At 34.6% G+C, this 18,139-nt stretch overlaps 1 protein-coding gene across 4 annotated transcripts in view; it reads right to left on the reverse strand.

Moving 5' to 3' along the window:
- C6 (complement C6) overlaps positions 1-18,139 on the reverse strand; it is a 136,967-nt gene that overhangs the window by 34,675 nt on the left and 84,153 nt on the right. For all 4 annotated transcript variants that reach the window (XM_054488958.2, XM_054488960.2, XM_054488959.2 and 1 more), the window contains 3 exons: positions 14,132-14,270; positions 9,415-9,615; positions 4,008-4,248 (listed from right to left, as the gene is read on the reverse strand). In XM_054488958.2, coding sequence (XP_054344933.1) covers positions 4,008-4,248; positions 9,415-9,615; positions 14,132-14,270 — 581 coding nt within the window. The remainder of the gene's footprint in view (positions 1-4,007; positions 4,249-9,414; positions 9,616-14,131; positions 14,271-18,139) is intronic.

Raw genomic sequence — 18,139 nt, forward strand, 5'->3', positions numbered from 1 at the left:
CCAATCCCCATAAACTTAAGAGACAGCTCAAGTTAGCTTTACCTATAGATTCAATCCTGCATGGACCCAGAGATGGTCCTGAACAGAAGAGTCCCGTGAGTGCCCATCATCTCCCCTTTCAACACTGACCCTCAGAAGCACATATGAGCCATTGTGGCCCTTCCCATGGGGATGGTGATGTCCTGTCCCTGTTTCTTGCCACTTGTTGCCACTCAATACAATGGAGCTTTAAGCTTTCCCTTTCTATTGGCCACTGCACTGTGTAGCCCTGCAAATCAAAAGATTATGACGTGCTCTGATCTGTTCTCTACTCTAAGACCTACTTTCTGGGCCACTGCTGATTCTGTGAGACCTGAGTCCACTTCAGTTGCTTCCCTGTTTGTCACCTAAAATGCAAATCTTCTTGGCCATGCTTTCTCCCTGAACACTCATTCTCATACCTCTCTGGGCTTCTTCTCCTTAATTCACCTGCTCACTCAACCCCTACCTCCAAATCCTTTTTATTGTAATCTCAGAAATTCTGACTTCCTGACCTATGAATTATTTTCAAACTCCTCCTTGGCTATCCTATCTCTCCATGTTAATTCAAGCCTGTACTTGATACTGTTTCCACTGTCATCTCCAGCAGAAGTTCAAAAGGCCATATTCTCACCCCATTCATGTATGGGAATTGGGAATGATATCTTCCTAGTTTCTCACTGCTGCTTTCACTGGATGACTCCCCATGGTCTTATAACCTGCGAAAACCTTGATGCTCTGAGGCTCAGCCATCCGGTTTTAATACCTTTAGTCCTCATTATTCTCGTTTATCAAACTTTCTAGCATCATTTGTTGAAGATTTGGGCATCTGAACCACTTCAACCACAGTCCTGTAATCATTCTCAATGGCCTCAGAATCTGTGTGTTAGTGGAAGAGTGCAGGGAAACAGATCTAGTATTTTTGTAGGCTGAGTTAGTACTATCTGGGTAATTGAGGGAAATCAACATTTTCTTTTTCTTAACAGCTTCCCAAGGCACCTGACTCACTGCTGGAAACATCAAAACTAAAATCCAGGTCTTTTGATGTTTAGTTAAAATTTGCCTTGCAGAATACGAGCACGTGAGAGGTAGAGCTGTTAATATAAGCCTCTTAAGCACCTAAAAGCAAAGTAGGTTATCAAATACTAGTATCTGGGGTTGCAGGTCATAATAGCAGGGATGGGTGTTTTTAGAGCTTGAGGTTCTGATTAGGTGTGATATTGAAATGGAAATCTGAAGGCATAGATCGCTGAGAAATGAGGCTGGGTAGATGTGAACTGGGCCTGTCTACCTCATTTTTTGTGACAGTTTTGAAGAGATGCATTGTTATTTGGGAGTAAAAAATTCTTGGTTTGAAGCCTTCATGTTTAGTTTGCATATTCAATCCTAACAAAAAGATGGTTGTTTCAGTCTGGTTGAATAAATATAATTCATTTTTCTTCTAGTAGGATTGATTTTATAAGTGGGTTAGTCAAATATTTAGGCCATACTACGAATGTAATGCGTTTATAGTGCGTGACTCCTTTTCTTAATCATTCTTTAGGCTCTTATTATTTATAAGTAATAATTAAATTGTATGTGGTCCAGTTAATTAACTATAACATAATGAATTAACCATAAACTTAATTTCATTTTTGAGGGCTATAGATGAATCTTCAAAGATTTGAATGATGAATATTTTTTATGACATTGGTCATGCAGTGATTAAAATATCTGGACTTTATCAATGAATTTCTGTGCAACCCTTTTCTTCCCCGAAGTATGTCCAGTTTTTTGCTGCTGGACCTCTATCTACATGAACTAACAAGCTACTTGATACTGCAGTACCTCGTCTCTTAAACCCGAGTGTTCCTCTGCTGTGGGGCACAGGAATGAGTATTTCAGTAATGTCTTTAGCTACCCTGATGTGTAAAAGACAAAAGTGTTAGTTGAAAATTTCATATTAGTAAGTAGTGTGGTGAATAATTTTTAACCTCCAATTCAGTGTAGAAGATGACTTCCCAACAAAAGGAGTTTAAAATTATCCTCTTGCATATTATGATATTTTTATTGTTTGATGTTTTCACTGTGTTTATGAAACTCTTTTCACCTTGCATACTGAAGCAATGCCAACTTTTATTCAAGGTTTTAACTTGACTATGGGACATTGAACAATAGAGAATTAAATCAACACATGCAAATAAAAGGCAATTTAATTTTGTTTTCTTTTTCTTGAGGGAAAGAAAGTACTATGAAATATTCAAGTCATTTTTCAAAAATTAACAACAGGGGATATAATTCTTATTGAATAAAGCATAGCAAAAATTAAATCTATACTTTAGTTTCATGTTATGATGAGGTAAAGGGAGAGAGAATAGGAGGAGAGAAAAGGGAAGAGGCCAGAATATATATTTATCTAGAGAGTTGGGAAAGCCAGGTAAGTACATGAACTGGAGAATTTCATTTTCTTGAGAAGTCATTTCTGTCTGGGTGTGCTTCATTTTAACCACAATTAAAATTTTACAGATAAATTATCACATATAAACTTATTGAATATAAGAATATCGAATACATCTTACTGAGAGCTTGTTTGGAGGTTCTAGCAGGGGAGTGCAGCTACTCATATATCCTTGACCTAAGACCAGTCCTCCTCTATTGGAGGTGGTCATCCTCTTTGACTGAGCATGCAACTTCGGAGGGACACACATAAAGTGGTGAGGGAGTAAGGGGACACCCACCTTGCCAGCCAGATCAGCCGAATCAACCCTGGCGATCAAAGAAGTGACAGATGTCACAGCTAGATTATCCTCACATCCAGAATACATCTTACTGAATATATATACACACATATGTATGCATATATAGACACACTGTCAATACATACATACAGTGTATGTATGTACTGTGTGCGTGCATGTATATATGGATATGCATGGGTATTTATTTGGAATTTCCTATCACATCCCAAACTCCTTTTCTTTCCTTCATTATATGTAACTGTCAGTCTCTACCTCTGCAGAGAAAGAGATGGGCTGTGAGAAGGTTTCTGTAGGAAAGTATAACTCATTACTCTTCATTTTGGTTATGGGGCTTTAACTAACAGTTGATTAAAGATTCACCCAGTTCTTAACTGACCTGATCCCTAAGCATTTAGGGGCTCTGCTCTGAATGCATGAGGATTATACTCCTGAAGTGGGAAATTATTGTCTGGGCTATAGCAGAAGTGACCAGAATAATTTCATCTGAGGGTGAGACAAAACCAAGTCAAGAGCAGAGATTTCCCCTAATTACTTTTGCTCAGCATTAGTGTTGATACTGTTTGCAGTAGCAGAAGACATCAAATTCACATACAAGAGTTGCTCCAGTGGAAAGGATAACTGAAAGGAAACATAAAGCATGCAGGCAGTGTGGAAAGCCTACAATAACACAAATCTTTTGCATTCAGTTTCATGTTTCATCGCCAGTAGGTGCGCTCATCTGGCCCACTCTATCTTAGTCGCTTGTCAAGTTTCTAACTTTTCTTTCATCATATGTTTCATCTTGGCTTTTAGTTAAAATTATTACAAGAAAAAATTGCTATTTAATTCATTATAAGGTATTGCTTTATGAAATTATATCCTATAAAAATGTTATTCATAAATTATCTTTTAGAATTTAGTGCCAGTACAAACTTTGTTTCCCTTCAGATATTGGCATGCATCTTCCTCTTTGGGTAACCACTACTGTGTAAGCTTATGATGTTCCCAGATATTAGGAAATTTAGGGACAAATATGATGCCTAAAATCACAGTGGTTAAGCATACTTATTTTTCTTTATTTTTTGGTCCTAGTTTTCTATTTTTGTTTTATTTATTTGAATGTGTATGTTTTTTATCATTCTTCATATCATTTTGGAAATAAAGCAGGATCTAAATAAAGTCAAAGCAGAATAATTAAAATGATAGAGTAAGAGAAAAATGTATTGCATGCTATCATACCAGTTAAAAAGAGTGAGGACTGAAGAAAGTTACCTGAGTTCTTTAGTTCCTCACTGCTAAACTGATAGAGGAGGTCATACACGCCTCCCAGGGAGCCAGAGGTGAAGTAATGAGTCCCAAAGTCATCGAATATTCGACTGTACAAAGCAGAGTTGTATTCTAGAGGCAGATGGTTAAGTGCTTTCAAAAAGATATCAGAAAGGTGCAGATCTTTAGCTTTCGTTGTGAAGTTTAAGACTTTCATCACTTTATGGATCCTAATGAAACTAGAATCCTAAATGGAAGAAAGAAGCATAAAGATGATTAAAGGTAATGAAAGTTTGAAGTACCAAGCATTTAAATGTCATCGATTTATCATTAGTTTCATTCCCACCATAGTATTACAATAATTCTCACTCTCTATTGCATGTTCTCACATACAAAATTATAATTTTCATTTTGCTTTCCAATACCAATGTCCAATGTGCAAAACAGATAAGATTATGTCAATAATGTAAACTGTGTAATGGGGGCATGTGTTCTCTAAGAAAGAAGAAATCAGTGATCAAAAAAGTCATCTTTCTCTCCTGATTGCCAATCATGGCTGCATTTCTACTGAGTTTTTATTTAGAATATTTGCTAATGTGAATAATTGAAAAAGAATTGTGTGCATTTTGAACTGGAAGTTATGCAACTGAGATGGAGGTTATGCAAGTGAGATTCAAGTTACAGCTTTGTCATTCTGGAAAAAGCATTTCAATTCTCTAGACTTCAGTTGTCAAATGATAAGATGAGGGCTTGCACCTGGTAACATTTCACACCTCCTTTCAACTCCAAAATGCTGATTCTAAATTACTTAGCGGGTGAAATTAAGTAAAATTATTTATATTCTCTCTCCTCCACCCATATGCAGAAATATATGAGTTTTTTTTGTTTACAAACTTATTTATTTATCATTTCTTTTTTATGTCAGGTTAATTGAGAATTAGCTGGTCGATATTATGCTTAAAATCTCATTTCCTCAGATTATCTTTTTACATAGCCACTGAGGTTTATAAGTGTATTTATGCACATTGCTTTAAAAGAATTTTATATACTTTATCTGATCTCTCAATTTTAACAAATTGTAGTAATAGTAACAGAGTAAGGACCATATTTTAGCAAAATAACTGTATTATAACTGTTAATTATTAACCATATTCCTCTTTGCTATAAGTATGGCACAAGATGACTGCTGACACAAAAGAAAAAAAATAATCCCAAGGATTGAAAAAGAATCAGCATTAATCTCCCTTCTGCCTTTCCTTTTCTCTGTCCCTCTCTTCCTTTATTCTACTTTCTGGACTTCTATACATTCATTGCCTACCTATCTGAGATGCTGTAGATACAGAAGTGAAGAAGGCAGACAAAGTTCATGCCTTTGTGGAACTTCCATTTTAGTAAGTGCTCATTAATTCTATTTTTAAGTTTAATACTTGAATTTTGTCAGAGAATCATAGTTTTCAAAAGTTGGAGAGCCCTTGTGCTTTTAATAAGAAGCACACTCACTCCCTGAGTATCTGAAGTGCCCGTTCTGGAAGGTTCAGTATTTCCAGGTTGCTTTAAGGTCTCAGTCATGGGAAATACAAGCTAAACTTTGGTAGCTCAACTTAGCACAATCACCTCCATGGTGTTCTACTTGCTGGTTCATGATACCTGAAACTGGCTATTTTAGATTAAAAAAATACATTACTATAGGTTATTAAACCACATATCTATTTCAACAATGTGTGAGGTGTTGCTTTATTTTAATAATATAGTTGTGGTTTCAGTTTTGTAAAGTATATCAGGAAAGTACTGAACCTGACTGAGTTATCTGGTATTTTGCTTGGAAACAGACTGTTAGTCCAACAAATGTCTAGTTTGATCTGTGATTGACGAAACAACTAAAGCTTTATACTCTACTGAAAGACTTGGATTGATTTTCAATTTTGTGGTATCTTGTTTTCTCTACTTGAAGACTAAGAGTATTCAGTAGTATTTTCTTTTTTCCTTTTCTTTCTTTGTTTCTTTTTTTTTTTTTTTTTTTTTGTGAGATGGAGTCTAGCTCTGTCACCCAGGCTGGAGTGCAGTGGTGCCTTCTTGGCTCATTGCAACCTTTGCCTCCTGGGTTCAAGCGATTCTCCTGCCTCAGCCTCCCGAGTAGCTGGGACCACAGGCCCCCGCCACCATGCCTGGCAAATTTTTATATTTTTAGTAGATACAGGGTTTCACCATGTTGGTCAGGCTGGCCTCAAACTCCTGACCTCAGGTGATCTGCCTACCTCAGTCCCCCAAAGTTCTGGGATTATAGGCATGAGCCACCGTGCCCAGCCTCATTTCCTTAGACTGAAATTCCTTAATTCTGTTCAGACCTAATCAAAGATGACAGTAATGATGTTGGATTGAACTATATGAGGCTAACAATTTTTTTGTTGTTATTGTTGCTCTGTTGCCCAGGCTGGAGTACAGTAGTGTGATCTCGGCTCACTGCAACCTCCGCCTCCCGGGTTCAAGTGATTCTCCTGTCTCAGCCTCCTGAGTAGCTGGGATCACAGGCACACACTGCCACACCCGGCTAATTTTTTGTATTTTAGTAGAGATGAAGTTTCACCATGTTGCCCAGGCTGGTCTTGAACTCCTGAGCTCAGGCAATCCGCCCGCCTTGGCCTCCCAAAGTGCTAGGATTACAGGCATGAGCCACCGTCCCTGGCGAGGCTAACAATTTTGTAAATCAAAAATGGTTGAATAACAATAGTTTAATATGTTCCAACCTGATATTGTGAATAGCTCTAAATTTTTTCACTTTGGGACAGACTATTAGGAGATCAAACAGTAGCTGTTTATCTACATATAAGGGTTTTACAAATGTTCTGTAGCATGTTTGAAATACATATAAATCACATATGTGAAGCAAGACATAGGACTATACCTATGTCTCATACAAACATGTCTATCTATCTCCCTTCATCATTGACTATGTTTATGAGCAGTTATTTCCAGTCCTGCATGCTATATTATACTGAGCTAGGGAGCTAAAAATAAAAAAAGCCATATTCCCATGCCTAATCCCAGGTATTCTGAATCAGTAGATAAGGGAAAGTGCTAGAGATGTGTATTTTTACTTACAAGAAATTCTGATACTACCTTGTCTTACAAAGATAATTTGTTAAGTTTGGAGGGCACTATAGGACCCACAGCCCATTCTAAACTAAATTATATATATATATATATAGAATATATGTTATATTCTATATATATATAGAATATATGTTATATTCTATATATAGAATATATGTTATATTCTATATATAGAATATATGTTATATTCTATATATAGAATATATGTTATATTCTATATATAGAATATATGTTATATTCTATATATAGAATATATGTTATATTCTATATATAGAATATATGTTATATTCTATATATAGAATATATGTTATATTCTATATATAGAATATATGTTATATTCTATATATAGAATATATGTTATATTCTATATATAGAATATATGTTATATTCTATATATAGAATATATGTTATATTCTATATATAGAATATATGTTATATTCTATATATAGAATATATGTTATATTCTATATATAGAATATATGTTATATTCTATATAAATTATATAAAAATTATATATAAATTATACATAAATTATATATAAATTATACACATAAATTATATACATAAATTATATATAAATTATATACATAAATTATATATAAATTATATACATAAATTATATATATAATATATGTTATATATAATTTATACATAAAATGAATCTATTTCATTGTCATTTTTCATGTCCATGTCACCAGAACTGTGTTCTTTCCATATTTTGCTAAAATTTTGAATAAATAAATGAATGAATAAAGAGTCAGATATCTTGAAGTGTAATGCAATGAATAAGAAAAGTAAGCAAAAATAAGACAAACTGATTTCAGTTCCCGACTCTAGCATTTATTTACTGTAAGATCACTGGAAGTCACTCAGCTTCTTGGACTTTATTTAGTGCCTGACTCATGGTAGGTATTTGATAAATGTTCGTTGAATTAAAAATGCATATATGAATTTCAATCTATTCATCTGCAAAATGATGTTTAAATATTGACTCTGATAATCTCTTAGAATTTTTCTGAGGATAAACGAAATACTTGGGAAAATTATCCATACAGTGCTTTAGGTCTTATATTTGTATAAGTGCATAAATGGTTGACTAAATTAAAGTAGAAGAGTAATACGATAAAAGTAGGAGCAACTGTAATATGGTGGCCTCCAGTTGCTGATCTCATTAACTCTGACATTGGTACCTCTATCTCCTCCCTCTCTAGTTCCATGATTCAGGGCTCATTCTCCTCATTCATCTCTTGGGAAAGAGCAAATGCTACTTAGAGTGGTGGTTGTAGTGAGCAATAGACAGTATTTTAAAATATCTTTGTAAATGTCTAAAAATTTTAGATAGAAATCTGTCTTCTAAATCATTTAAGCACTGTGACATATCTAAGAGATTTAAAATGAAAATAATAGGAGAAAAAGGAACATATGAAGAATGATTAACAGGGGAAGCTGTAGCTTTGTATATTAAAAGGGTTCTCTAAGTCCCTGGCAAGATTAACAGGAAAAGTCCAATCCTTAGACATACACTAAGTTCCAAGTGCAAAAAAAAATTGTAACTTTTCAAGCAGGGAAAAGAAAATGAAGAACTTTGCTCTGAATGTGATTTTTCTTATACAGCAATGGAAATTAGAAGACAGTTGAATAACATCTACTATCAAGAGAAGAAGATTATGATACAGTCAGGATATTCTTTATATTTATTGCTCAGGGAAAAGGCAGGCAATGTTAGATACAAAAGATTTAGAGAATGTACCTTGCATGTGTCCTATATGAGGAAAAAAAAAAAAAAAAAGGCAACAGAATGAGAACAGGGATCTCAAGAAAAGGAATATAAGAGGAAAAAAATGGAGACAAGTAAATGTGTGTGTGTTTACATAAAGGTAGCAAAATACATATTTTGTTATATTTTATATATGTATTTGTATATGTGTACAAATATATACATCTATACAAATATGTATATAAAATATAACAAAAATATAAAATACAGATTGTCATATTACATGAAAGGCCAAAGTTCTGTTATATGGAGTTTATAAGAAGCACACCTACAACAATATGAAAAAAAAGTGAAGATAAAAACCATAACAATAACAGTCAAATGCATGCAAAATGGAACCATTAATATAGATAATATTTCTATAACTTTTGAAGTGAGATATAACAAAAAATGGGAAAATTACTTAAATCTGTATTAGAAGTCATACTGGTACAATATCAAAACTCTCCCCTTCTTATTGCATGATTACTGGAATTACTGTTAATTTCCAAGAAAGAATAAAAGGTTGGAAACCATTTTTGATACCTTTTTGTGAGAGGCTTGAATGGCTTGTTTGAAGGCAGAATTATGGTTGATATTTTCACTTCTCTTTGAGGAATAAAAAATTGGTACACTGAAAGAGCTCCCCCCCTGACTTGAGAATGAGCCTTGTTGATTTTCATTGTGTCCAAGAGAAGTTAAATCCTTGTAGAAATCTGTTTTCAAGTCATCTTCTGCAGTTTGTACCTGGAGAAAAATCCATGTAAAATAAAATATAATTTAGGAAATACTGGAGTGACTTGTGGATATCTAATGAAATGATGATTTATTTATTTATGCACTCATCCAGTATTTATTGAGGACACATTTTGCTAGAGAACAAAGAATAGTGTTATTTCCTGCACTGAGGGGTTAATAGTTTAGTTAGAGAGAGAGAGATAATCACCAACACTTAATGAGGTAAGTACTGTGTGACCAGTGGAATCCCACAGGAAATATAAGACCCTGAGAGGCAATATCAGGAAACCCTCCCTCAAGGAAATGCCACCTAAGCTGAGACTTAACAGGGTAATAAACAATGAAGGTTATTTTTAGCATGTCTGTGATTTTGATGCAGTGTGCAGTCTAACTAAGATACTTTTCAGTTCTGACAACTGGGCTTGTTCTTTATAACCAAGTCCCACCTTGTTTTATACTTTTTCAAGAGACGAGTCTGACTTCAGGATCACAGTTTCTGAGGTTGGGTTCCCATTGCCTGCTACCAAAGCCCCCAGTGCTGATCAACTCTTGATTGACCTTTGTGTTAGTCATTATGCTGTTTACAACTACTCTAGTCTCTTTCTGGGCACATAAAAAGCATGCATTTCCCTACTCTCTTTGGCCAATAAAATGTAAATATAAATGGTATCTGTCACTTTAAGAGTTGATGGGCAATATGTCACTTCCACCCGCCCCCCCTTTTTTTTTTGCAATTCATCATCACACCAGTCAGGATGTGTCAAAGCAGAATCCCTTAAGTCCCTTGCTTTCTAAGTGACTATTATCAGTAGAACGTACAGTATGAGTGACACTGTTTTAAGACACTGACATCTTAGTATTGATATTGCAGTGTAAACCGAACTTGTCTTGATTAAAATGCTGTGTCTGGTGTCTGTATTCCATCATCTGTCCTATAGTTATTCTAAGGTCTTCCAACTCCCTGCCCAGTTGCCTTCTCTTCCCTTCATGACTCTCTTTAATCTTTGTGTACCAGCCAGCCAATTACTTCATCTATCTTCATAAGCTACAATACTACAAAAGAAGGGAAGTGAGATGCCTGCTGAATTTCTCCTCCTCTATTGTTTTCAATAAGGTATAGCTTAGTTTTGCATAGCTGCCTGCTAAAAGCATGCCTAAAGAATGAAGTTATACAGAGCTGTTAAAAGAAAACTAATAGCTCGTGACCTTGACTCTAGTCATTCCCAAATTTTTGTTTGAAGAAATACCACTATGACCTTCTTCAGCCATATCACTATGACTTCAGCCATACCACTATGGCATAGAGTTAAAGATTAGCTCAGGTAGCTTCATAAGGTTGGACAAGTCTTAGAGCTACATTGATAAGGAAATGAGTTTAATCTGCTGTAAAAGAATTTTCAGGCTGTATTTCCTCATGTAACTTGTTATCCAGGCTTGCGTTATCAAGCTTTGTGGGCTAACCCTGTGATCTGTTAGTAAATGTTTAACAACTAGCTCTCTGGGAAGGGGAAGAAAGCCCTGATTTACTGTAGCATTTTCCTTTTCCATTGTGTATATATTCCTACCATGGCTGATTTCAAGCTACCTATGTGATGCCCTGAATTCATATTGGGAAGAGATGCACAGTGGCAAATTACAAAGTATTTTCATAATACAGATCCAATAGATGTAAATAACCCCAAAAGCATGGATAATGGTAAAATGTAGCCAAATAATTGAAAAGTGATCAATTTTGAGTAATTATAACCTTTGTTTTTAATGTGTTTACCTGTGAGATAATATATTTGATATTTAATAATGGCTGTGTTTTGACCAACAAATATATGAAAAAATGCTCATCATCAATAATCATCAGAGAAATGCAAATCAAAGCCACAATGAGATGGCATCTCACACCAGTCAGGATGACTAGTATTAAAAAGTCAAAAAAACAACAGACGTTGGCAAGGCTGTGGAGAAAAGGAATGCTAATACACTGTTGGTGGGAATGTAAATTAGTTCAGCCACTGTGAAAAACAGTTTGGATATTTCTCAAAGAACTTAAAACAGAGCCACCATTTGACCCAGCAATCTCATTCCTGGGTACATATCCAAAAGAAAACAAATTGTTCTACCAAAAAGACAGACGCACTTGCATGTTTATCGCAGTAGTATTCACAATAGCAAAGACATAGAATTAACCTAGGTGCCAATCAGCAGTGGATTGGATAAAGATAATATGGTACATATGTGCCATGGAATACTAGCAGCCATAAAAAAGAATGAAATCGTGTCCTTTGCAGCAACATGGATACAGCTGGAGACCATTATCCTAAGCAAATTAACACAGGAACAGAAAAACAAATACTACGTGTTTTCACTTATAAGTGAGAGCTAAACATCGGGTACTCATGGACATAAAGATGGCAACAACAGACAGTGGGGTCTACTAGAGGGAGAAGGGAGGGAGAGGGGCAAGAGTTGAAAAACTGTTGGGTACTCTGCTCAATACCTGGGTAAAGGGATCATTTGTACCCCCAACCTCAGCATCACACAATAAAGCCAGGTGACAAACTTGCACATGTATTCCCTGAATCTAAAATGAAAGTTGAAAAAGAAAAAAAAAGTCTATGCTTCACAATTGGATTCCAAAATTCCTGAAAAGTTAACAGTTGACTCTTGTGAACTCAAAGAGCTGGCTCCAGCACATCACTGTCTAACTTCACGGGGGATACATTTTAACTGATAGTTTATGAAGGTGCTCAGACTTTTAACCCACTGCGTGGAATTTTAATGTCTTTCTTGATATACTACAAATGTCTCATCTAACATAGGCCGCCACCGACTATAAGAGCCAGAAGCCAGGAGTTCTTATTTTTCTGTGCCATTTATTTGCTGTATAACTCTGAGAAAGTTGTTTAACTTCAATAAGCCTAAATTTTCTTTTCTTTTCTTTTCTTTTTTTGAGAGAGAGTCTCACTCTGTCGCCTAGGCTGGAGTGCAGTGGCGTGATCTCGGCTCACTGCAGCCTCTACCTCCTGGGTTCAAGCAATTCTCATGCCTCAGACTCCTGAGTAGCTGGGACTACAGGTGTGCACCACTACGCCCAGCTAAGTTTTGTGTTTTTAGTAGAGACAGGGTTTCATCATGTTGCCCAGACTGGTCTTGAACTCCTGACACCCAAGTGATCCGCACCCCCTTGGCCTCCCAAAGTGCTGGGATTACAGATGTGAGCCACCAAACCCAGCTAAGCCTAAATTTTCTGTTAGTAATGTGGATGTAAACAATTTTCTACCTTTCTGGGGAGGTTGTTATGGGAATCAAGTAAAGCAATATACGAAAGTACTTTGAAGACTCTAAAGTACTGTGTAAGTATGAAGTGTTACCTAAGCCTCAATTTGCTCCAGTCTCATATACTTCCTTTGATTTACTTGTGAAACTATATGAAATAGATGCTTGCTGAAAATACAGGCAATATGCTTTTGTGAAATGACCGTATTTTGAAAGTAAACTTGTGGATTGGTTGTTTTGGAAGTGGAAAGCAACTTCCATCAGAACAATATTACATATAAATGTTTAGGTTTTAGCTCTGTCTACAAAGCCTGTTCAAATACAATACATCTTAAGAGCAGTATTATCAGTCTTCCCAGAGGTATTCAAATTTGACGGTTAGTTCCCAAAGACATTCCCCACCTATTAGTATATATTAGATGGTTTTAAATTGAGTGAATCGAATTGGAAAATGCCTGTATTTATATGTATATAAAGGTCTTTTTAAAGGAAGGATTAAATGACTTTTTGCTGAACTCATATTACCCATAAAGTGGTTCTCAGAAATAATTACAACTCCGAAATTCTCTCTAGCTTGTCATATTTCTGTGCATGAATGTCACCATTAAAACCGTGTATTTTCTGTTCTTATCACAATTTAAAAGAAGCAGATTACTCACTTTAGTGCAACGAGTATGGAGCACTTATGTGTAAAGCATGGGTTAGATTCTGAGACTAGGTAGTATGCTGCTCATTATAATTTACTAAAAGAAACAAATAAACCAAACCAACTAATAAAATAGGAAGAAAAGTAAGCAGAACTATCTCATTAGAGTGACTCATCATGATTTTTCTTATGAGCCTGGAAGTTTAAAAAAAAAGTCTATATTTCGTGGTTATCTAAGAGCACTAACTAGGTTAGGAGAAAATTCTGAAGAAATCAAACTGTTTATCTATGTGGAGCTATTTTAGAGCTGAATAGTCACTGGAGAAAGCATGGACTCGAATCAGCAAAACCTGGCCTTGAATCTTGAATTCATTTCTTGCTACCTGTTTGACTTCTGGAAAATTAGTTACCTTAGTTTTTTCATCTGTAAATTGATGATAACACTGGCCTCACTGTGTGTGCATGGATAAAATACAAATACATAACAGGTGATTAAAATTGTTCACCACCTTTTCATTCTGTCCCTTCATTCATCACTAATTTTGCATGAGAAATTTAGCTTATAATCACTGACGGTGTTGGAGTTGCCACCATGCTAAGCTGTCATACCTCAAAGCCGACATTTTCCAGATTGGCTGGAACACGGTATGGATTACTTGTCCTACTGCTTTTGACAGTTTTACATATTCCTCCAGTGAAAGAGTTATCAAGGACTTCTCCTCTGGGCTCTCCTGCCAGAAAATGAAACCTAGAAACAAAGTAATTTTCAGGAATTAAGTAGATGTAGAGCAATCTTTAAAATTTACCTTAGTTATATGAAAGGAATTCCTCTTCTAAACCTTTTTGAATCAAGACAAATGACTTGAAGGAACCCCCCACACCTCTGCTTTTTTTTCCTAGTCCATGGTGAGGCATGCAAGGAAGCTGGAAAGCCCAAACTCAGCTTCTCTGGCTCTATTAGGTTCTCCTATTCCACTTACTTAATTGTTCTTGTCTTTCAACATACAATAAAATCTGGATTTATAATTTTTTATAACTTACGAAGCCAGTGTAAAGTTTGGAAGCAGATTATGAAATAAGTTATTATATGATAAATGCTATCCCAGGTCCACTTCTTTCTGAGTGGAATTCTAATAGAGAGCTCATAATAAAATAGTAACAGCAATATTTTAATGGAATTGTAATATCATAGTTTTACTAATAACTGACTATAATATTTAAAATATATTTTATTTAACAAATGCTTATATACTGTTTACTATAAGCCAAACAATAGTAAGTGCTTTACAAATATTAACTTGGTTAAGTGCTTTACTAATAGTAACTTATATTTATTGTAACCATATGATGTAGATATAATTATTATACCTGTTTTACAAATGAGGACATTGAGGCACATAGAGATTAATTAGCTTAGCATAAATCAAGTATTTAAGAGGTTATTTTGTTATAGATAAAAAAACTTCTCCAAGATGCTAATACTTTTCCAAATTCTAAGAGATATTAATATGTATTCTGCGAAAAAAGTAGTTTTTTTGTCAAACAGTTTGGTAATGCTGTATTACATAGATTATAAAAATTGTTTTTCACAGGTCATGTCACAGCCTTAAAAATATAAATTGTCAGTCTCCAAGTACATTTGACCAAATAACCTTGTCTTTCATAGAACATGTAGTGCAGTTCTACAGAATATCACTGGAAAATTCCATGTAGCAGAAGGAATAGCACCAATGCCCTTCCATTCTCATGACCCTTCAGTACACCCATCCCTTCTGATAGTTGTGGGGGCTAAAGGGAACTCTAAACATCCTCAACAATGTCATCGACCACTTACTTGTCTGTTTCCCTTGTACTTCTATGGCACTAACTCACAAGACAAAATGTACCTGAAAGGCACCACCTTTACCAGAGCTGAAATATTAAGTTTTGTAACTATCACAAAGATCTGAAAAAAAGACAAATAGACTCATTCGTGAGGGAATCAAGAAGCAGTTCACTATGCGAGGCTTTTGCGATCTATTAAGACATTTGGATTTAAAGTAGAAAATTCGATCAATTACTCAGACACTTCTAACCAATGGACACAATATTTTTCTATCAAAGAGGAGCAAGGATAGTTTGAAAGTTGTAAAGTGATGTTAGAATACTGAAAAGAAAGTAAGGCTAATATAAATACTTGTAAATTCTCTACCAATAAAATTGTGTTAATGTAAAAGTACACAGACACACACACACAGCTTTTAAGTTTCTGAAATGGTTTCTTCACTTGAAAATGGAGCTAACTGCTTTTTTTATAGTAGTTGTGGAAGTTAATAGTGATTAGCACAGGGCTGGCCTGCCCTACGAGAGGAAACAATACATACTAACTCTCCCATTTTTCCCACCAGAGAAAGTATATTTTAATTTTATTAAAAGGTTGCATACTAAGTTCAAAACTAATTGCTTGCAGAAACAAAATCAACAAACAAAAATCAAATGTATTTCCATACAAATAGCAATGAACAATCCAAAAATAAAATTAAAGAAACAATGCCATTTATAATAGCCTCTCGAAGAGAGGCTATTATAAATAAATCCTCAGGTATTTATTTAACAAAAGAAGTCTAAGACTCATATACTGAAAAGTATAAACAATGTTGAAAGATATTAAGTGAAATCTCAATGAATAGAAAGACATTCCATATTAATGGATTGGCAGGATTTGTGTTGTTAAGATAGCAGTACTTATCAAATTGATCTATAGATTCAAGACAATCATTATCAAAATCTAAGCTGCCTTTTTTTGGTAAAGATTCACAAGCCAATTCTCAAATTCAAAAGACCCAGAACAGCCAAGACAATCTTGAGAAAGAAGGACAAAGTTCAAGGAATTACCTTCCTGATACACAATTTACTTCAAAATTAGGGTAATCAAGACAGTGTAGTAGTACTGGCATGAGGATAGACAGACATATAGACCAACGGAACAGAAATGCATCTAGAAATAAACCCATACATCTATGGTCAATTGATTTTCAGCAAGGGTGCCAAGACAGTTCAATGGGGGAAAATAGTCCTAAATGAATGGTGCTGTAACGACCTAATAGTTATATTGCAAATGAATGAAATTGGGCCCCTTTCTCACATAATGCAAAAAAATTAATCAAAATAGATAATAGAACCTAAATTTAAGAGATAAAACTATAGAACTTTTAGAAGACAATATAGGACTAAATATTTGTGAACTCCAGTAAGGCAAAGCCTTCTTAGGTATGACATTAAAAGCACATTCAACAAAAGAAGAAATAAATATATTGAACTCCACCAGAATGAAAAACTTTAGTGCTTTAAAGGACACCAACAAAAAAGTGAAAATACAACTCATATAATGGGAGAAAATATTTCCAAATCACATATCTAATGAGGAACTTACACCCAGAATATACAAAAAATGCTTGAAACTAAATAAAAAAACCAAATTATTTAATTAAACAATGAGCAAATAATTTGAGTATCTAAATATATATTTCTTTGAAAAAATATGAAAATGACTAATAAGCATGTGAAAAAATGCTCAATGTTATTACTCATTAGGAAATACAAATCAAACCTGCAATGAGATACTGGTTCATAGCCATTAGAATAGCCTTAACCGAAAGATGAACAGAAACAGTTTTGATGAAGGTGTGGAGAAGTTGATTTTCAATCATATGTAACTGGGGGAAATGAAAAATGGTGCAGCTGTTTTGGAAAATAGTTGGGAGTTCTTCAAAAATTAAACATATAATTACCATAAGACCCTGCAATTCCATTCCTAAGTATATATGAAAGAGAACTGAAAATACATATCAATGCAAAAACTTGTACATGAATGTTCATAGCAGCATTACTCATACTAGTCAAAGTAGGAACAAAACAAATGTTCATTAGATGATGAATGAATCAACACAATGTGACAGAATGATACAATGGGTTGTTATTCTCTCATACAATGGAATAAAGTATTAACATATACTTTATATGGGTGATTTTTTAAATTATGTTTTTAAAAATTGTCACGTAATTGTACATATTTATGGGGTACGTAGTGATGTTTAGATACATACAATGTATAGTAATAAAATCAGAGTAATTAGCATATTCATCAACTCAAACATGTTGGGAACATTCAAAATTCTCTCTTCTCGGTATTTGAAAATATGTACTAAATTATTGTTAACTATAGTCACCTGCAACGCTATAGAACACTAGAACTTATTCCTCTTATCTAGCTGTAGTTTTGTAACCTTTAACCAATCTCTTCCTGTCCTCCCCTTCCCCTACTCTTTCCAGTCTCTTGTAACCCTTATTCTACTCTACTTGTATGAGATCTACTTTTTAAGCTTCTGCATGTGAGTGAGAACATGTAGTATTTATGTTTTTGTTTCTGGCTTATTTCACTTAATATCCTCCAGGCTCATCCACGTTTCTCCAGTGACAAGGTTTCATTCTATTTTATGGCTGAATAGTATTCCATTTTGTATATGTACCATGTTTTCTTTATCCATTCATCTGTTGATGGACACTTAGACTGATTCCATATCTTGGTTATTGTGAACAGTGCTGCAAATAAACCTGGGGATGCAGATATCTGTTCAG

The sequence above is a fragment of the Pongo pygmaeus genome, chromosome 4 (assembly GCF_028885625.2).
Source record: "Pongo pygmaeus isolate AG05252 chromosome 4, NHGRI_mPonPyg2-v2.0_pri, whole genome shotgun sequence".
Classification (NCBI taxonomy): Eukaryota; Metazoa; Chordata; class Mammalia; order Primates; family Hominidae; genus Pongo; species Pongo pygmaeus.